A 22,327-nucleotide genomic window follows, 5' to 3' on the forward strand; every position below is an offset into this window, starting at 1 on the left:
GTACAGGCTGTTTACACTGCAGCTCTTACACTGTGTCCAGTGGGCATGTGGTTATATAGGGAGCAGTATTGCTACTGCTCCAAATGTAGTGCTATCCTAATTGGACTAACACGCCTTAACATTCATCAATAACATTTTATTAAAAATGTCCTAATGTCCCACTCATTGACAAAAGTTCTGCATCACTTTACTACTCTTAAAAGCAAAAAAGGTACTTTACTGCCTCAGCTTGCTGGCATGGCTGAAGGCGATGACTGTACACAGTTGTAACATCACAACCTTACGGAAGTTCTGATAGCTCATATAAAAGCACAGTTTCTGAATACAGTCTGTGTGAATTTCTCAGTGTATTAAGCGTTTTGATATTTTCACTGCATTTATAGACCACCTAGATCTGCTTAATAATAAAAAAAGATGGAAATATGGAGATTAGAGGCATGAAATTTATAATAAAATACTTGCTTTTGTAGCTAAAAAACAGTGGGTTGATGGTATTTTTTATAAATCTTTTTATCTGTATAAATTTGTTTACATAGTCACATTGTGGGGACAAAATGCAAGTCTCTATAATGTTAATCATTAGATTTTAGAGTGAACACTTGGGTTAGTCTTAGGGTAAGGTTAGGGTAAAGGTTAGGGTTAAGCAAGTAGTGGTTATGGCTATGGTTAGGGCAAGTCTGTGTGTGTGTGTGTGTGTGTGTGTGTGTGCGTGTGTAGGTGTGTGTGTGTAAGAACAAATAAAAGATCACTTGTGGAGTTGTCTTTTGGGAGATTACAGGGATGCAGGAGGTACCTCCTAAAAAGAAATGACTGCAAGCTGGAGCTGAGCAAGAGAATGGCGCTATCGTGATGTGTGTGAGGAACTTGGTGACAATTTCACCAAGGAAAACCCAAACAGGCATGCAAACATTCAGCCTCTGTTCAGGCATTGATTAAGCATGGCAATCCAGAAGGGGCTGACATTACAGCTATATTAAAAGAGTTCTTTAACAGAGTGGATAAGTTATCGTTTCTTATAGCAGCACTGTAACCCTACCAGCTCTACTTTTTGTGTTTCAAACCATCTGAACTGTCATAACTTTTATAATATGTTTACCTGTTGATAAAGCATACTGGAGCAGACAAATCTATTCAGAAAATGTGTTTATTTTGAAAAACCAAAACAAATTAAACAAAAAATACACAAAAATGCAAAAGTTACAAAAAATGTGAAAACTTAAAAAAAAAAAAAAAACAACAACAACTGTTGTCTCGCTTCCTATTTCCTGTGTACAAGAACAATAACAATTAACACAGATCCTTATAGGGTAGTCATACTGAGAGCTGTAGTAACTAGTTACCTTCCAGAATACAATATTTAATCCCCTTCCTGTCTGGTGAAAACCATGTATCTCCAAACTTGTTGATTTTAAATATTTTTGTGAAACTGAAGGATAAAGTGTTCCTTTACTTAAGTACAAAACCTGAATACTTACATAACACTGGTTATATTGCTGTACTATATACTATGTTATATGATATCACTACACTTGACCTTATAGTTTATCTGATATATATCTATATCTCCCCCACTATATCATCATGTTCCATATTATATTATATTACGGTACAATATTAATGTTACAATGACTTTACTCTCTGTATCATAGTTCTACTTCATCTCTATGTTAACACAGACAAATTTAGCATTAACTAGTTTTGTCTATTTTAACTGTTATTTATCAAAGCAATTGGATTTAGAGCCTGATTGGTGGGAATACAAATATAAAAATAAATCTCTCTCTGTCTGCATAGTGTCTGGTGTGATGGACTACAACAAATCTTACCCCGTCAGTGGTGGAGGCGGCCGATGCGGGCACTGATGTAGTGGATGGCAGGCAACTCTATAAATAACAACAACAGTGCTTCAACAACAAACCCCTTCACTGTGCTTTGTGCAATTTAAATGTTAAATGACGGTAGGTGGACCAGTGTTAGAAAGTAGCATGCTAACATTAGCTATTGTTACCAAGGTCATGCTAGTTGGCTAGCTGTTGGTCAGCTAATGTTACTCATGAAAGCACACAAATTCCTCACATCAATGTCATGAGTGTCAAACATAATATCAATGTCATGAACAAAACATAACATCACAGACATTCATGTAACAAACTGGTAGCTATGCTTAATGCTAGCTGAGCCATATGGCTAGTCATCAATGATACGTTCCGTGTAACATGAGAGAAATTAGTAACTTGTTAAACAGCTTAGAAATACTTACATAGCTGGCTGGCAATAAGGCAAAACATTTAGGATCGGTGGAAGTTGGCAACAGCATGTCATCCACCATCGCTTCAAGCATTGATGTTGCTGGCTCCAAGGCTCTGGTCAGCTGCCTGATGACTACTGCCAAGGACTGAGTCGAGAATGTTGAAATGGGGATTCTCTGTGGCTGACCATAGCTGCTTTGCCCAAGGTCCTTCTTTTGGCCACTGTACTCCTTCAGTTGTATGAGTTTGTTGTTAATCTATAGATGCTTCTAATAGATTAAGAACGTACCATGCTGTAGCTCACACTGTATCGGTTCAAACACTCAGTTTACTCTAAATTTCTAACGAGAAACAACAGTTGCATGGAGAAAGTTTGTCTCCACACACCACAATAATCTGTCCCCAACTCCTGACATAAGTGGCTCTTGCTTCTGGACCAGCAAAATGTCGGTTCCAATAATGAACCACTTTTTTCTGGCCAAGAGCCAGTTCAGATATTGAGTTCAAAAATGTAAATAACTGGTTCAAGTTCAGACATGGGCTCTGACATGCCGCTTGAACTGTCTTGGTGGAAAAGGGGTATGAAAGGCTTATTCAATTAAGCATGGAATTTGTAAGCCATCCAAACTGAGAGCTACAAACAGCTGATTTGGTGATGTTTTCCACAATTCAGCTAGTAAACTCTAACTAGAATGATTAATTGATTGCACATTTACCAGGAGAAAATAATATAAGATTTATTTTTCCACCTTTTTGTCCAGGAATCTGAATGCCTGATGGTCAGATGCTTTCTATACTAGTCACTACACTGTGAGAGCTGAAGCAAAGAAATACTGTTATGTAGTGCCACGGTCACTTTGATTGGGTGCCAATCCACAACCGAGTCTTAATGTAATATGAGCTGGCCTGTGTGTGACCAGAGAGAAGGACTGACACAAGAGAAACTACGAGCTCGACTGAATAATGCCACTGGGAACAAGTGGAGCAATGGTGGAAAGCCAAACTCATTTGGGTATACCTGGCTCCATTTCGTGTTGATTGATTTGTTTGCTTACTCTCTAACCATACAGATAGTATAGGTTTAAGTTAGTTAAGTTAATGAGGGTGAATGTATTTTTTTGGTGGTGTTCACAGCATTGAAAGATTATATTTGTAAAAGTCAAGGTAGCGCTTTAGATTACAGCCTCCGACGTACCGGTGTTGGTACTGTTGGAATGGAATAAGGGGGTAACAATTTGGGATCTTACAAAGAAAGTACTACTGGGTACTATTATTACAGGATAAATATGACTCACTGAGCAAAAAGTTGGACATTTGGGAGGAATTTATATGTAATGTCTGTACTGTACTGATACATCATTTGTACAAAAGATTACACCATAACTCCAGAGAAATTATGCTGTACATTGAGGGCTGTAATCTAAAGGTTTAGTGAGTCAGGATACTCCATCAACCTCACTGTCACCAGTTTGTATTGGGAACATTTCTTCTATAGAATATTCTCGTATATTTCAAAATTAATCTGTCCCCCTGGGGTCAAAGCAATGTCTAGTTTTCTTATTATCAACAGTGTTAAGTAACATTCAGTTTAAAATCAAGTTAAACAAACACATTTGGAGCATGACTAGTGGAGTTGAAGGGTACCTGAGCTCATCTGAGAGGACTGTTTGTAACTCAAAGTCGGGAGTCATTTGAACAAAAACCAGCAAGCTAGCAGAAAGTAAAATGATGCAGATGTTAACATACTGTAGACGTTAAAGTACTCCTAAAATCCAAGATATATACTTCATAGTACCTCACTCTTAAAAGAGTCCTCCACTGATTCAGCATTACAATCCAACGGTGATGATGGACAGCATACAGACAGGGTAAAAACTAATGCTGGTGAACCAGATTTACAATTTTATTCCATACATAACCTCCGCCCCCTATATTAACCACAATGCAGCTTGACTCCTGTTCAGTGGGAGATTCGGTTGTGTTAAGGTAGTAGTGTCTAATGTAGCCTGGAGCTGGTAACCTCAGGCAGACATGAGGATTGGGCTACACAGTTCACGTCTGTCCAACTCCACATCCCCAGATTTGGTTGAATTCCACTTTAATGCTCCACAAAGCTCTCCCACAGTTCGACCTAAAACAGTCACAGGTCTTGAAAATATGCTTGCAGAAATTACCAAAATCAGTGCTGTGTTGAAGAATGTAGCAACTGATATTTCAGTAAGCGTGATACTTAAAGGGTAATAGGATCAGCAAGAACCTTTGCTGTCCAGTCCGGATGAATAAGTGATCCTATGCAGTGAAACTACTGTAATTACTTATTTGACTTTTTTTTATTTTTTGGACTTTTTTCATATACAGTGAATGTGATTTTGTTTTCTAGCAAGGATGATGGTTTACTTCCCTTAAGGCAAAAAAAAAGGTTTAAGAAACAGACTTCACACTTTGCAAAGCTGACGCATACCGATACCTGGGCAGTGCCTGGGCATGCCTCAGATGCCTGTGTTTACAGGTGATGAAAGCTCAAACAGAAAGGAAGGAAAGACGAAGAAACGCTTACAGAAATACAGTGACTGAAGACTGAGTAATAAAGAAAGCCTATCCTGTAAGCTCATGTAGGTAAATCACAAATACAGCCAACCTCCTGTACCTGACACTAATTACTGGTTTCTCATGCGCACACTTAAACACACAGAAACAAACTTCTGAGTAAACAGTCAAGCACACAGGCTCAATAAGAGGGGTAGAGTCCACACTAACAGGCACGTGGGTTTGGATATATGCCTCCACCTAGCAGGCAAATAAAAATCTGTCTCGAAACTCACCCTTGCCAACAATGACACACAAGACACAAACAGTTGATCAAACAGGCTACACAGACACACAACAAAACTGAGAACACATACAGCAACTGCCTGAAATAGAAGCAATATCTCATAAATGTGCTAGAAGTTGTTCCATAACAGCACCCCTGTCAAATAAGGAAATGAAGGAAACACCTATTTCTAACCCTTCTATGACAATTTACATATGTTAAAAGCTGGCAGACAGATCCAGTAGAGGTCTGGTACTGTACATTACCATATTGTTGACAGTATCTCCTGAACATTGAAGCCCCTACTCTCATAATCCAGGCATTGTTGTAGAATAATCCGTGAGCGCAGCAGGCTGCTGGGAAACACACTGACAGAGAGCCAACAAATCTTCCAAACGCTGTTATCACACTCCCTGTTTTTCTCCTCCCTCCTTCTTACATTCCCCCCTCCCCCCCCCTCTCTCTCTCTCAGCAAGGCTTTCCAGATCAGAGCGCTCTGTTTTCTTGACATGCCAAAGCTGTGCATCAGTAACTGGTGGCAACTGTCCACAGGATGCCTAACTCCCTGTAGGAAAAATCAGGGTCATAATGGTTTCATTTTCATTTTGTGTGAATCTTACTAGTGTGAATGTGTCCACTTTTGAAACTGTGGTATCTTGGATCACTTCTAACTTATCCACACAAATGACACATCTACATGTTCAACAGTGTCTTGTCTTCTGGTGCTCAGAGTGACAAGCTTTGAGTGTTACAACTTTCTTTTTTTTAAACATTTGATGTTTTCATTGAGTAGGATTCTCCATTTTATCACATGTGAATGTGGCCATAAATTACTCCCTCTTTTGTAATCAAGTGCCAATGGTTTCAATCCACTCCATGGCAGAGTGGTTGAGTGGTTAAAGGGCATGATACATAACCATGTGGTTTGGGATTTAACTCTATAACTTAAATAAATAAATAAATCCAAACTTGAACACCTTCATTATACCTGTAGCAGTGTCTGGGTTTTTAAGATGTGCTTAGCAATTTAGATCTCTCTCCTTTTTAAATGTTAATGCTTAATTTTAATTCTGCCAGGATGATTGGTGCAAAGGTGGTTAGGATACATGGTTAAAATACTCAAGGCTTACTGAGGGTCAGGGGTTTGAATCCTGGCACTAATTTAGTGTGAGAGTGACTAAACTGTGAACAAAGACAAGCTGGGGGCAAGATTTAAAAGCAAACAAGCAAAGGGCAAGAGAGTTGATATAACAGTCATAAAAGTTTCATGTTTTTTTTTTTTTCAGGTGACTGCTATGCAAAGGAAAGTAAACTGTCTTTCTTCACATTTTGGTAACTGAGGCCAGATGTTACTTTTTAAATTGCTTTGAATAGTTTACATTTGTGCAGGTTTAACTTGTATCGTGATAGAGATCTAAACTGTTTAAGCAGAGAGTGTTGCTGTTAAAGAGGTTTACTGTTCTGAAATGCCTGCATGTAAAGACAGTTTGTGCTACATACCACCCCTCCAAATACCACTATTACCAAATACTGTCAAGTCAAACTGGAGTTTCCGGGAAAGGATTGGAAAATAATAAAACCAAAAAAAAAAAAAAAAATGCGCCTACAAATCTGGAGAGGCAGCCGGTAAGATGCTTTAAATTAGTTAAGAGACAGTTTTCCTGACGAAGATTTGCTGCCGCCAAGGAAGTTTGGTCGATGGATTAATGAACTGTTTAAAGTTTGTGCGTGCCAGGGTTCGTTATTTTAGAATCTGGTTAGCTATTAGTAGCTGGTTGATTTGTGAATCTGATGTTTGTCAGTAGAAGCATGGGGGGGTGGTGATAATAAAAATGGTGATTATTGATTAACTGGCATTTGAAGTATAGTTTAGTGACAGCATGTTGTTGGCTTATGATGTTGCTTAAAAAGAACTGTATAGCTTAATATTACTTGGAATAAATATGATTTAAACACAGTAAAGTACATACATCACATGATGTTACAGTTAAAGGTTCTGACAGGTAGGCATTAGCTTTATTCGCATTTAATGTGGAAAATGTAGAAATAAGATGCTGATGTCTGATGTTAGGCATCTCTGTACAATTTAAGAATGCATATATTTATTTGTTGCTATTTACGCATTTACAATTGAATCTATTGTTCTCTTGTTCTTCTTCTTCTCTTGTTTTTTTCTATTTAAAGGTTTTTCACCTAATGGCTAATGGCTAATGATTAGTGAACCTGCCAAATAAAAAAGAAGGAGAGGGAAAAGCTGTTTGTCATTTAAGTGGAATCCAGTGAAAAATCTTTGGGTAGGTGTAAATTTCTCTTTCAAATGGAGAAGCTGCACATGCTCTGGGAAAATAACTTGACAAATACTGTGCTATTATGGAGAGCAGTTGAAAGTGGTTCTATAGCTAGATCACAGAGGATTGGACTTAGTGGGGACCACTGATGGGTTCCACAGCCTAGGGGAAAATGTTGAGAGAAGATGCTGTTAGTTTGAACTGTTGCAGTATCCTCACAAAAAACCCTGGAATCAGAATCAGAATCAGAAAAAGCTTTATTGCTATAGCTTTATTGGTGATGTTGGTGCATGACAAATCTTCTAAAAATAAACTGTTAAAAAGTAAAAAATAGAACAATATCAATATATATACACAGTACCATTTTTGACAAGGTGAGATAGAAGAGATAAAATACTGCCACCGTAGCAAAAAAATGTAATATTGTGGTTATTATGTCACAGTCCCATGACAGCATCAAGATGTTTTTTTTTTTTTAATCACGATATTGCAAATTTTGGTAAGTCTTAGATCCCTAGAAGTGTCTCTTAGTTCTCCTCTTTTGTTCGTCCAAAACCCAAGGTATTGGAAGATGAGTGTAGTGGTACATTTTTTAGCAACCAAGTTTGTCATCACCATAATGCAAGCTGATTTGCCACTGTCACTGATCAATACACATTGGGCTAACTACCTTTTTTCACTGTTATATTCTGCCGTTACAGCACTATGAAAAATAGACATCATCGTCCATATTCGTGAATATTGTATGCCAATTTTGTAGACATTGCCCAACCCTCATTGTCCCTATTTCTGAAAAGTCTGCTGTGTCCAGTAGGAAAGACTACTGCCCCATGGCACTCAACCCCATTCTGATGAAGTTCTTTGAAAAACTGGTTCTCAAGCACATCAAAAGACTACATCCCAGCTAGCCTGCACCCTCACCAGTTTGTCCTCAAAAGACCCACTGAGGATTCCCTCTCCACTGCACTCCACTTGATCAAAAATCTTACAGGACGGTGCACAGAGAATAACCTACTGCTCAATTTCAGCAAAAAACAAGGAACAGATTGTTGATATTAGAAAAAAAGGAGGCAAGGACTCAGACCCTGTCTACACCAGTGGAACTGAAATTGAACAGGTGAACACTTGTCTTTCCCTGCAATTCAACCTTCAACAAAAAAAACCTGACATGGACATCACACATCTCTGCTTAGGAAGGCAAATTCCTGAGCCAAGTTCTATATCACAAAGCAGTACGACTATGATACATGACAAATTAGATTTACAATTGCACAGCACTTTGACTTGGTAGTGAAACAAGGGGGTGAATCATTACAGGCCCCTCAGAGGGACAGAAATAGGGACAAGCTGTTTTCACATAAAATCACAACTGTTTGCTGACCTGTGGAACAAGCTCCCCATGGACATCAGGACAGCAGAAACCTTACACACAGACTGAAAACTCATCTGTTCAGACTGTACCTTGGCCCATAAAAACAACCTCCATCTCTTATTTTTCTTGTATGTAGCACTTAAAGCAGTTTAGCATATTTAATGAAGTGTACTTTTTTTTGGCTATATCCTCATGGTGAAAGCGCTTATTGTAAGTTGCTTTGGTCAGTTAAATAAATGTGATGCAAGTAACATGGGAAGACTTTTTGGATCCATCAGCATCAGACAGAAAGTCAAGAGGACCTGACAAGAAACTTCAGTTCAGATGGTGCCATTAAAGAGTATGGGTTAGGTTAGGCTTGAGTTTGCTGTTTTTTTTTTTCTTTTTTTCTCCACAGATTTGACACTACTGTTTCTTTTGTATTATCATGAAAGAGTCATGAGGTTTGGCTCTTTCTTGTGTGGAAGTGAAAATTTTGGACCGATGGTGGTGCTAGAATAGGTCATGGGATTAAAAAATCAACTTTGGGAGGCCATTAATATCACATGGAGGCATCATTATGTCAAACCACAAGCAATTCAAACAGTGCATGTACATGTACAGCGGCATGAATAAGTTTGGGCACCTTTGGTCAAAATTTCTGTTACTGTGACTAGTTAAATGAGTGGAAGATGAACTGATATCCAAAAGGCATAAAGTAAGTTTTCTTAAGTAAGATTAGCGTATTATTTTTGATTTATACAATTTCAGAGTCAAAAGGGAAAGGAGCACCATGCAAAAGTTTGGGAACCCAAAGAGATTTGTGCTCTTGGATAACTTTTACCAGACCTCTCAGATCTTAATCAGGATGTTAGGGCTACGGCTTGATCACAAATACTGTTAGGAAAGGCCAGGTGACTTAACCTTGGCCTAACAATCAGCAGCCTCATGCTCCTCTAAGCAGCTGCCTAGCACTCTGAAAATTAAAATAATTGATTGCCACAATGCAGGAGAAGGCTAAAAGAGGATAGCAAAACATTTTCAGATAGCTGTTTCCTCAGTTAATAATATGATTTGTGTCATCTTTAATTTTCTGCCATTTGTAAATCTGGTCATCTTTTAGTTGCTTAACTATTCACAGTCACATAAATTTTGACCTGAAAGTTTTGCATGCCAGTGTTTAATGTATAATTTGATTTGTATGAACTTATCAAAAACAAGTATAAATGCTGACAAATCCAGCCTACACAGATATGGTCAAAAGAAACTGACAGCAACCGCTGTCACCTATTATGAACCTATTCTGCTCAGTGACCAGACAATCCTGCCGAGTGACTCATGGTGTGAAGCGAACCACAGTTCACAGGGCTGTCATGGACCAGGACAAACTTTTAGCAGCTCCAGCTGAACCAGGGAAATGAAAACCACTTAAACAAACAGCTCGTCGTACACAGAAGTAACTCCAAGACTTTAAGACTGGTTGTATCATTACTGTGGACATGTCAAACCAGCTCTACCAGAAAGGGGACTGCATTATGATGAGTTCAGTGGTGGAAAGTAGCTGACAGCGTCTACATAGGAAGTGTAACATGAGTAGCATGTTCGCGGGGCAGCAGCTTCAGTATGTTCTGACACTGACAAAAGTAGCTCACCTGCATTTTGACAGTGCTCAGAGCCAAACGCACAATCAATACAACAGTTAAGTGAAGAACTGAAGAAAATAGACTTGAAGAATAAAAATACACTTGGGGTCGAGTTTACACGCTGGATTGATTCAAGTGTAACAGTCCGTGACAAGTGTGAGATGGATGGTTGAAAAATACGAAAATACTTGGCTGAAATACCTCCTGTGTAGACATGCCCTAAGTTTATACTGCATATATATGTAAAACCCTGTTTTCAGTCTATCAGTAAAGCATAAAGATTAACATACTAAAATTATGATTATATAAGTTATTTGCAGATTTCTTTCTGTGGAGAACACAAGCTCTTTATAAAACTGAATGTCCATCTAAATGGACTGTTGGACTGGCCTGGTGGGGCCACACACAATTCTGAGGTACTACCTTATTTGAATATTTGCATTTTATGCTACTTTTTTACTAGTATTACCAGTATTTGAATGACAATAACAAAGCAGTTACTGGTTACTTTGGAGATTCAGATTCCACATACATAACATATGATCATTTAATAAATCATGCTATATCATTATAGATTAAACAGCTAAACAGTATATAAAGAAGTTACCTACTGTTGGGTATAAAGTAATTATCTAATACTATAATATAGAGTGTAGCACTGTAAAAGGAACTGCGGTCATACTTTTGATACTTTAATATCATTTTCTAACATTATTGCTGACAACATTTGACTGCACACCTCTCCTCTGAAGTAAAAGATCTGAATATCTCTTCCACCTCTGGTGGAACAGAACATTTTCACATTTGTTGGGAACATACTGTATGTAGAGCAAATTTTTAACACCTCTGTACATGTACTGTGTTCATTTATTCAATTAGTTGGGAAAGTGCACATGAAGAAATATTACTATACATGTGCTGAATTTAGCCAAAGGGCAGGTTTTCATCTGTGCCACAGTGCTGAGGCACTGTAACAATCTGCATGCAACTGAAGCATGTGATGCATAATCCAAGAGAGACACTCATGCAAAACAACGCATATATCACACTAGTGGTGCAACAAAACAAAACCACTATGGAGGACACATGCCATTATAGTGTAGCAGAGGCCAAGTACACAGATGGATTAAAGTTTGCAAGGTGACCAAAGAAGAGAGCACCTGATTTTAGATGACCAACCTCTTTAAATGGAAGCTAAATTACCAGTATATTGTGTAATTAACAGAGGACTCAAGGCACTTATCAGTGGAACAACGCACTCTTGTCTCTGTGACTAAAGAGTTTAATCAGTCTAAGGATAAAATAGCATGTATCCAAAGAAAAATTCAACATCCTAAAGTTTAATTCAATGCTGACTTACTTATTATCTTACCTCAGCATGCTAAATGTGATCCTGTGACATTTGGTAAAAGTCCAGCTGCTCCCATGTGGGCTGACTATCAGCCTGAGCGTCTCCTGCTCTCTGCCACTCTGTGTGTCTGAGGCCACCTGTTGCTTCCTCCTCAACACAGTGTCACGAAAGAACTGAGTCACCCTGAGGCACAGCTCTTACCCTGCCTCCAGTGTTTGTGTTCACTATTGTTTACAAGGAGCTTTCAAGTCTGCTGAGCTGTATGCACAACTGTGTGTGTGTGTGTGTGTGTGTGTGTGTGTGTGTCTGTGTGTGGATCAGACAACATGTGTATGCACTTGTGTCTGTGTGTATCTGTTGGTATGTCCAGTGGCTGCTTGGGGTGTGTATAAATAGCACACTGGGGAGGGACAGAGGCTTGCAGAGCAGCTGACTCAACACATTCTAGTTCGGGTGAGTGCTCATCACACAGAGCAGCATTGTGATGCTATTCAAAACACTGCAGGACTCTGGCCAACCAACACACTGCAGCCCATAACTACCAGACCTCACTAGTGTCAACCTAACATTCAGACCATCTAGACCTTAGTCAAACAATTTAAGCAAGACTGAAATTCAAGTTTGATTGTCCCCTGCAGACTCTTGCAAAAGCAATGCATTTAAACTGCACAAGAAAGAAACTTTCTAGTACACAATACTATTTGATAAGTTTTCCAATGCTCCAAGTTGTCGGACTGATCACACTGTGTCTTAGTGTGGAAACTGTAAAGTGACCTGACACTCGTCATGGTGAGATTCAACTGCTTCGTCCATATACATTCTATCCTGTGGAGTATAGACACATTTGAAATGGAAAAGTAAATTTAATTCTTGTCGAAGATGTCAGAATGCATGCTGAAAGAAATAACTAAAACAACTTGTAGACAGTACTGACAGTCAGCTGGGGCTCAGAATCTGATCAGGATGCCTCCTGGACATTGTGGAGGTTTTTAGAGCACACCCAACTGTTAGGAGACTCCAGGGCAGACTGAGAGCATGATGGAGGGATTACATACCCCACCTGGTGATCCCACTGTGGGAGTGCTGGGGAGAAAACTGTCTGGGTTACTTTACTTAGCCTTCTGACTTCATGGTCCAAACACAGATAAGTGGCCTTTAGTGTTTAGCCCTCAGCAGAAAAATGGCCGGCAGCTGGCCTAAGATGGCAACACTCCACAGATCTGGACCATGTTCAAACTGGTCATGGCTGAACAAGCTGTCTCTATGATGACCAAAAAACAAAAGCTGAAATGTACCCTGGTTCTGTCAGAACAAGTCTGGACAAAACATGTCAGGGATTGCAAGCTACAAGAGTTGAGACTAAATTAGTCTATTTTTACCTTTCCACAGAAATGTGCAGGACTGAAAGGACTGAAAATTACTTTAAAGCAGAAAAACGGTTGGATGACTTCACAAAACACCACTAGTGGTGTCTAGCCATGCAGATAGTTTCAAGGTAAGGTAAGGATGACGTTTGATAGCATTTTATTGAATTCCAATCCAAAATCAGTTCCACATACTGAATCCAAATTCCATCAAATCTGTTTTCAAATCTTATTAGGTTTACATTTCAACATTTGCAAGTAACTAAAGGCTAAAATAACTACAAATCAAGATTATCTGATTATGATAATATGAATCAAGTTTAACTGGAGCATTCTTTAATTGACGTGGTGATCAGCCGGTCATTTCACTACGCTCTTGGTCCCTGTTGAATATTACTGAATGGATGTTAATTAGCTACAGCTCATCTAATGTGGTATTAGTGATATCTGCCATTTTGACCAATGACATTGACATTCGGTCACCACACTGCTGGCCCCTGTTGAATAATAATAATAATAATAATAATAATAATAATAATAATAATAATAATAAACAGTGTGATGTGTCTTGGTCTCAATGTAGACACCAGATGCAGAGAGAATGTTAACCTTTTGTTCATGACAAGGTAATAACAAGAATGAGGACAAAGAGAGCCAAATATTTAACTATGGCTTTTTTATGGAGTTGCATTGTTTTGGGGACCAACTTGCTTGTGTTATACCTCAACAACAAATTGGACTGGACAAATAACACAGATGCTCTGTACAGGAGGGGCCAAAGTCGTCTCCACCTGCTAAGAAGACTGAGGTCCTTTGGAGTAAGTAGGACACTTGAAAACTTTTTCTGACTCTGGTGGCATCTGCAGTTTTCTACACAGTGGTCTGCTGGGGCTGTGGAAGCTCTGACAGACACAGAAAAAGACTTAACAAACTGGTCAGGAGAGCTGGCTCTGTCCTGGACTGCCCTCTGGACACCACTGAGGAAGTGGGTGAGAGGAGCATGTTAGCCAAGCTGACATTGATTATGGACAACCTGTCCCACCCCCTGCATGAGACGGTGGGGGACTTAAGCAGCTCCTTCAGTAACAGACTGCTGCATCCAGTCTGTGAGAAAGAATGCTACTGCAGGTCCTTCATCCAAACAGCTGTCAAGTAGATTGTTTAACTCCAGCATCATGTAACGTAGCACTGTGTTGAAGCTGTCTTTCTCAATCATACATCATAAACCTAGTTTTAATTTGCACTAGTGTTCAAGGCTAATATGCTCTAATGCTAATATCTGCTCAAATTTATCCATTTCACCGGGCGCAATTTCTAAATTTCTAAGTTATATATTTTCTCAACTGTGCAATAACACTATTTCTTATCCATATTGGCAACTGTATTTTTATAAACTGTGTATATTGTGCATATACATATACATAGTATTTCCCAAGTGAAATACTGTTTTTTCTCAGGTGCAACAGTATTTCTCAGGTGCAATAAAATACATGTCATGTCAGCACTTTTTCTCAGACTACTAGCAACAGTACTTTTTTATGGCAGTAGGATTCTTTTGCATTTACTACATTTTATAATCTGTACAAATGTACATATACATCGTTTTTATATATATATTTCTATATTTTTATTTTGACCTCTTCATGCCACTGTGCTTGCTTGGGGTATCTGAAAACAGCAACGGTGTCTGTTTTATTGCCATCAGGAAAGCACACACACACACACACACACACACACACACACATATAGATATATATATATATATAGATATTATAAATGCTGTATGAATATTTGTTCAGCACCGCTGCCTGTGTGGCTGAAGATACATATATATGTATGAAAGTGATGACAAAACTTTATGTAAACAATGCAATTTGTCAAAAAATCATTGGTCAAAAAAGACAACTATTTAGAAGCGATCATAATTGTGAGTAACTGTATCTGCACTCAAGTTTTATATTTGTTGCTAATAGATGTTAATTTTATCAGCATTTGCTGTTTTGTTTCTGATGTTGCTCAGAGAATAAAACTGGAATCTGTATCAAATATTTGTCATTGTCTAAAAATGAGAAACATAGTAGTAATAAACTTAATTGTCTAGCACCTTTAATACAAAAAATGCAGCTAAACTTGCTTTACAACAGAGAACATGCACTGTAGTGCTTCACTATAATTGCACTGTGGCCACCTTGTGGCAGAAACACTAGAGCAGCGACTGGAAGCTCCCTCAGTGTCCTCCAATGTGATTTCTCTCTACTGTCATACTGCCACCTTTTTCTGGGTTTGCTCTTTTTATAAATCTTCCTGTCAATAAGCAATAAAAAATCCTATTTGTTGTTTGAACATTTTTATATACTTTACATTACTATTTTCTCTTTCTGTTATCTTGTAACAAGTTTGTTTAGTTCGTTTTGTTTGCTATTTTGCAAGGGCATTATTACAACTTACTGGATCTATAGCACATGTTGTCTATGTTACAATAAGTTAGACGCAAAATATCACCAAGGGATATGAAATGTGTAGCCACAGAAAATGCTAAAATATATATATATATTTTTTAGGTTGACAACAAAGAAGACATAGTCTCATAATAAAACTGAATTTCAATTTGGTTTCTCTTCATTCTTCAGTGTAACACGATAGTAGTGTATGTATGTATAGCAATAGTGAGAAATGAGACACAGTTTCAGTTTGCGGAAATCCCCCTGACTGGTGGTCCACACCAGAAGTCTGCTGTTAAACTGTAGAGCATGCTGTTAAAATAAGTGTGAAGAAAATGTAAGAGCTTGTTTTAAACTGCCTGCAAGTTTATGAAGGCTGAAACTATTTTTACTGTCACTGATGACATTTTCATCCTGTCTCCACAAATTCAACTTTTGAAAGTCCCCATATTTTTAACTTTTCCACTTTAAAGATTTAAGACTTTTATGGGACTAATCTTCTATAATGTTTCAGATGACAATGTCTGAAGTCATTCTGTAAGTCCATCAGCTCTTGTGGTGTTAATCTCAGTTGTCTTTCAAACAATATTACGCAAGCTGCTACAAATCCAGGTTTATATTTGATGCTAAGCTCTGTTTTGATGATCAAGTCAATAGTGCTGTTCTGTATGTTTCTTCCAGCTCAAGTTGATCTCTAATATTAGGTCATTTTTATGAATTGCTGATTATTATTATTATGTATTCTTGGCTTGATTACTGCATTGTACATTATTTGGGTATCAGCCAGGGCTCCCTCCACCCTTACCAGTTGGTACAAAATGCTGCTGTCAACTCCTTGCTGGAACAAAGAGGTATGATCACATCACCCCTGTGCTTGTCTCCCTATATTGCCACCCTGTCAGATTTCAAATTGATTTTACAATTGTATTCTTTACTTTTGAGGCCTTAAACATCCTTGCTCCTAAGCACATTTCTGATCTGTTGACCCGGTATGTGCCCTCTCCACCATTAAAATCCACAGACGGAGCCCTGTTGGTTACTCCCAGGTCACGGTTTGTGATCCAGTGTTTGCTTTAAGAGCCCTCAGACACACTAAGTCTCTGGCATCTTTTAAATTTCTTCTTAAAACTTTTCTTTTTGTGGAAATGTTTGATATATGTTTTATTTACATGGTTTTTATTCCAATTTCTTTTTTATCTTATTCACTTAATTTTGCTGTCTTAATTTAATTTACAGTCTTATCAGTCTTATAAGGTTTGAGATTTTCGTCTGCCACTGTTTTTCGTCTCTTCAGTGATGGTTTTGGCCATGACAAATTTCTATTTATCAAAGGCCAAAGTCTACTTACCCTGAAAATAACTCAAGGCCTGCATATGCGACATTCAGTGACAAATGTTTTACAGTAATACAACAAATTTCTATTTTTGTCACATAACACAAAATTACCACGACGCTATTTATCAAGTTTGAGCTTAATTTGGGTTAAGGTTAGAGTATTCTTCTTAAAGTAGCACAATTTGTTTTTGTTAACAATGAAACAAATGACCGCCTGGATTTTTTTAAATTTAAAACAAAAAAACATCTACAAAGTCTCTGATATATTTTCTTGATAGATGTCAAAAATGTTAAGTGGAACTATTGTCTTAATGTCCTGCAGTTTTTTTTGTGTTTTTTTTTTTTTTTCCAAATTCTGTCTTCATCATTTGACATTAACATTGTTTGTGGGTTTCAATTACTGCTAGAGTATGACAACCTGAATTCATAAAAATGGACATTCAAAGAACATTCAAATCTAGGAACCACAGTTAGTGCATCATCAATTGCACACACCTCCTTCACTTTTCCATCTGTAACATGAGCCCTTGTACAGCAACATATTTGTCTTCTCCTCCCACAGTCATTCACGTCATTCGATTTTTTTTTCCAAACAGGATATGCTCAGAATTTGTGGGAGGGAACCACAGCTAAATTTAGGCTCCTGTCACAGATATGTATACAACAAGGGCTCTGTGCTCCTCCCAGCACAGCAATATCCACTTCTTAGCTACACCACATGTGAAGACCAATATCAGATAGAAAATCAGCTAAAAACAAAAATCGCTCACTTGACAGATCTGTGATGTAGACGAAAACATTGCTGCAAGACCTGATACTGACTGTTGGAAAAACAACTGAACAACCCGACTGTCAGCTATACAAGGGTTTGAGCAATGTGTGGACATTTGAAAAGTGCACCTTACTGCCGAGCAATTTACTGACGACAAATTATCATGACATATATGACAAGTCTATTTGTTCATTGTCACAGGCTGTCGGGGCTTCAGTTATTGCCAATTGGTTGCCATTCTCAAAAGCTTGGCTCTAAGATAATATGAGTCTGCCCAACCCTGTACACTAGCAATTACATTTATATTTTACTACAATGTTTTCCCAATTACTTGCTGGTGACAAACATAATCACTGCCTGGATTATATTCAGAGGCAAGGTTTTTTTGTGAATGAAGCTTCACAATTATCTACATGATGGGCGTATAAAATGCATGACTATGATGCTAGAGTCCGCTGCTCACATCCAGAATCATGTCTGTGGTTAGGTTTATGCAACAAAAACACTTTGGTTTAAGGTTAGGGAAAAGATAGTGATTTTGGATCAAGATCACTGTCTACACTTAACCAAGTCCTGAGTGCCTGAACATAACCATTAAAAGTTTAATAAATCAATAGTTAGTATACTATTGCAAGAGGGAAGACACTAGAGGTGACAGCGTGAGAGTGGAGACATGGATGCTTCAGAGCGGTGTGCTGCAGAGATATACAGAGAGCAACTTTTTGAACAGACAGTGATGGACAATGAAGCATTTTTGTTTGTTTCTGTCTGCATCTATGTGCCCCTGAGCAGGGCTGGCCACATCATGCAGGTCAGTGGATGACACTGCTGGTAATGGGTGGAGTGAGCCAGTCAAGTTCATTGTGGTTAAGGTGAGGCCTGCATCCTTTTGTTGTTAACCGGCAACCAAGGTATTCATTGTATGTATGTAGGAGGTTACCATCTGGTAGACGGATAAAGCTCAGTGGTAATTAAATGTAGCATGTAACAGCCATACATATTACACCAGTTGTTTTGAAAATATACATTTTCCATTTTCAAACAATCTCAGACATGTGTAGGTATTTAACAAAGACTGCTCAATCACACCATGTACAGGAAGTGTAGTGGTGCAGCATGTAGCAGAGCAGCAGCTTCAGTGCTGAAAAAGCAGAACAGACATTTATTACAAATACAAACGGCAGGTCGTAAAAAAAGTAATAACCAGGAAATGGCTGAATAAAGAGCCTCCAACAATCTTCGAATGGATAGAAATAGTTCAGGAAATCTATCAGTGTTTCCTCTACATTCATTTAGGAGTGGCGGGCCGCCATTCCTAAATCCTAGCTGCCGCTCTTTCAAATTTCTTTTTTTTTTGGTCTTTGTTGCAAATACACCACCGCCGCATGTCTCCAGCTTCACAGCAGACTCCGATGTTAATTACTCGCGAGAGCGCGGGCACCCTGGCACCAGGTCAGAGAGTCAGAGGAGTGTCGTCTTGGAAAGTAGGGCAGCGACTTACCGGAGAAAAGGTAGACTTAACTCATAATAGATTTTACAAGTTAAATAGACATTCGCAAAATATTGATGGCCAGCTAACGTTATGTAACATATCGGTAGCTTAAGTTAATTGGGCTCAAAGGCAACTCAGTGTCGCTAATGTGAGTAAACTAATTGATAGCATTAAGCTAATATCTACACGCCATGATGTAACTACTGACTGCATTTTCAGATGAGCTTGTTCAAATATTTCTCTAAAAAGAGAAAGACAGCTGATGAAGATGACGCTAGTCAGGTATCATTAGCCTTTTACTGACTCATAAATGATGATGGTTAGGTAAAAAATTGTGTCCACACTTGTAATCAGATGTGATGTGAGTGTAAATTATCTAACGTTAATGTTTTATGTAATCGAATAAGACAAGTAACATTAGACAGGGAGGAGCAGTGGAACAAAGTGAAGGAGAGCAGAGTACAGCAGGGGGAGAGCCGAGGAGGAGGAGCAGGAAGGAAGGAGCAGGAGAGCAAAGTGATGGTGCAGCCTCTGAGCCTTAGAGCTCTTCTATAAAAAACCCAGAAAAATGAATTGTTCTGAGCCTGGGTGCAAACTTTGCCACTGATTCTACAGCCCCATCAAGAAATTATTATTTATTGTTTTTATGTTTATTTATTTAATTTTATTGTTTTATTTATTTCTTATTTTTACATTCAGCCTTTAAAAAGCAATTTTCAACTGGCCATTCAATAAATAGGTTGTAAAAGAAAAATCTGCAGTCAAGTGTCGTTTGTTTACGCCGCCACGGCTCCCCGGAGAGCCTGCCCCCACTGCTGAAAAAAATCCTAGAGCAAACACTGTCTATGCTATGTAACGACTGACCTTCTCTCCTAGACACAAAACCAAAAAATGTGAAAAATATTGGAAAAATTAGAAATCCTATTTGAATTTGAAATGATGTTATGACTTGTTCTCTTTCCCTACTACTGTTTCCTTGTTGGTTTTTATATAAGAATATTTTTATTTCCTTCTTTAATGAGGCCAATAGAATTGACTTTAAGTAATAATTTACTGGAAGAATTCTTCCTAAAAAAGCAAATCTTTGGCATTGTATAAATAAAAAGTCCTGGATTATAAAGACCTCTATCTTTTCAGAAGACAGTCAACGACATAAGGAACTCATAGATCTGGACAAGGTAATGTAACCCTGATTTCTTTCCAGTCCCTGTTTTTAATGATATCAGGCATTTCACTTGGCCTGTGATGACCCTGTCTGTTATTCCCTGATCTGTCTGCTTTGTTCATTTGTAAATATATATGTAAATAAAAATAAAGTTGTTTTTTTTTTTTAAAAAAGAGCACATAATACGTTCTTCCTTACTAATGAAAAGGTGAATTCATAAGCAATAATGTGACTTCAGCTCATGTGAGATAACTTTTAATGCAGTGTAAATGACATTAACGAGTACATTTACTGACTTAGTGGTTCTACTTGTGCTACTGTTACACTATGTTTTGAGATATATGTCACATACAAATTTGACAATACACTGCGATCACTGCAATCTGCTGCTTGTTTATTGGAGTTTTCCAGCAACAGTAGAAAGAAAATAGGATTACAGCCTTTGTCCATTATGTCCCAAAGCTATGGAACACACAACCTACAGAAACAAAATGTATCTCTTCACTTGAGCCTTTAACTCGCTCTGACTTTCCTGATACAGGCCTGAAACTTTTGTGCTTTGTCTTGCACTTACGGCTGCACTGTAAAATGTTGTATTTTACTTGATATTTTTGCACTCTATTCTCATTTTATCAACATTATTTTATTATTCATCTTTTAATTTTCCATGTTATGATATGCATTCTCATCTTAATTCTATCTTATTTTTCCTATTATTATCGAGTGAGTGGGTTTTTTTCTCCATCTTACTTTACATCAATTTTCTATCACTGGACTTGGTGCATGTGATTTCTTTGTTCTAAAGCACTTTAAGCTGCATTCTTGTATGAAAGGTACGGTACAAATAAAACTTCTTTTCATTATTATTCTCATTGTTATTAATAATACCTTTTAAGAAACTGGCCAGGCAATTATTCTGTAGTTGCAACTTGTTGATACAATGGACACATGGGTGTATTACAAGAACCAGGTATCAGACTCCAAAATGGGCCACAGGATTTTTTGTTGCAATACTGCGAATAGTCACTGGGACCAAGTGGCAGCAAGGCTCTTCACACAAAGGCCCAGTTCACCAAAGTCTGGCCTTGTTTTGAGAGATTTAAGGTCAGCCACCACCACCACCACCACCACCTCTCTCTCTCTCTCTCTCTCTCTCTCTCTCTCTCTCTCGCTCTCTCCCTCACACACACACACACACACACACACGTTGGAAAGATCACTCCCACCACATACTGCAATGATCTGCAGCCGAACTTGTCACTTGTGTCGTAATGGCGACCAAAACATCTAAATAATACTAAACGTGACCATGAACAGAAAACCTTTGCAGCGTTCTTCATCAAGTCACGATGCACTTATTAGTTAGTATTATTTGTCAGGTGTCGCTCTGACAGGCATGAAGCTGGCACATTTTCCACACACAAAAGCGACGTTACAGAGTTGTTGGAGGCTGGGCTGGAGCCCACAGAGCGCCTGTCCTCTGCCGTACCTCTGACGTGCGTCTCTCCCGATGGGCGAGGTCGTCGGATGCGGCGCATCTGGTCCTGGGAGCCTGCAGGGTGGAGATGGCGAAGTCCACCAGGGTCTGGATGAACTGATGCTGATGCGGAGCCTCGTCAGCTGCGGCCCTCTCTGTCCGCTCCATTTCTCCACATCAGCGCGTCTTCTGTCACAAACTGCGACCTGAAGACGTCTCTGGCGCCTCCTCTGAAACACACACACACACTTTCAAACAAGTTTCCGTGTTTGTGTTTCCGTGAAGACTCAAGTGTCCTTCTTAAAGTTAACCGAAATAAGAACAAGGCAGCAGAAGTTTAAAACCACTTCCTTCAAATGAAACCTCCAAATTAAACCAAGACTTGAACATTGAGGATGGGATCAAATGATTCATAGAGCACATTTAAAAACAAGAGCTTTTACACAGAGATGCAAATACAGTCAAAGACATACACGCTAAAAAGAAATGGAAATACAGAATTGTAGCTAAAACAGAATAGGCATTGCACAGGGAATTAATGAAGAATGAAGAATGTATATCAAATAGCTCCAAGCGACTTAAGGAGA

The 22,327-nt window shown here is 38.5% G+C and overlaps 1 protein-coding gene across 6 annotated transcripts in view; it reads right to left on the reverse strand.

Moving 5' to 3' along the window:
- The window catches only part of LOC143323676 (kinase suppressor of Ras 1-like), a 50,111-nt gene extending 28,142 nt beyond the window's left edge, over positions 1-21,969 (reverse strand). For 3 of the 6 annotated variants that reach the window (XR_013077410.1, XM_076735672.1, XM_076735671.1), the window contains exon 1: positions 21,753-21,969. Coding sequence is in view for 4 of the 6 variants with exons in the window: in XM_076735672.1 (XP_076591787.1) it covers positions 21,753-21,908 (156 nt within the window). In the remaining 2 variants the exon portion in view is untranslated. Of the gene's footprint in view, positions 1-1,826; positions 1,884-2,260; positions 2,354-5,327; positions 5,420-11,715; positions 11,839-21,752 lie in introns of those variants that run through there. The other 3 variants (XM_076735673.1, XM_076735675.1, XM_076735674.1) reach the window with 3 other exon arrangements.
- Between the last annotated feature and the right edge of the window lie 358 nt (positions 21,970-22,327).

This window comes from Chaetodon auriga, chromosome 7 (assembly GCF_051107435.1).
Source record: "Chaetodon auriga isolate fChaAug3 chromosome 7, fChaAug3.hap1, whole genome shotgun sequence".
NCBI classification, from domain to species: domain Eukaryota; kingdom Metazoa; phylum Chordata; class Actinopteri; order Chaetodontiformes; family Chaetodontidae; genus Chaetodon; species Chaetodon auriga.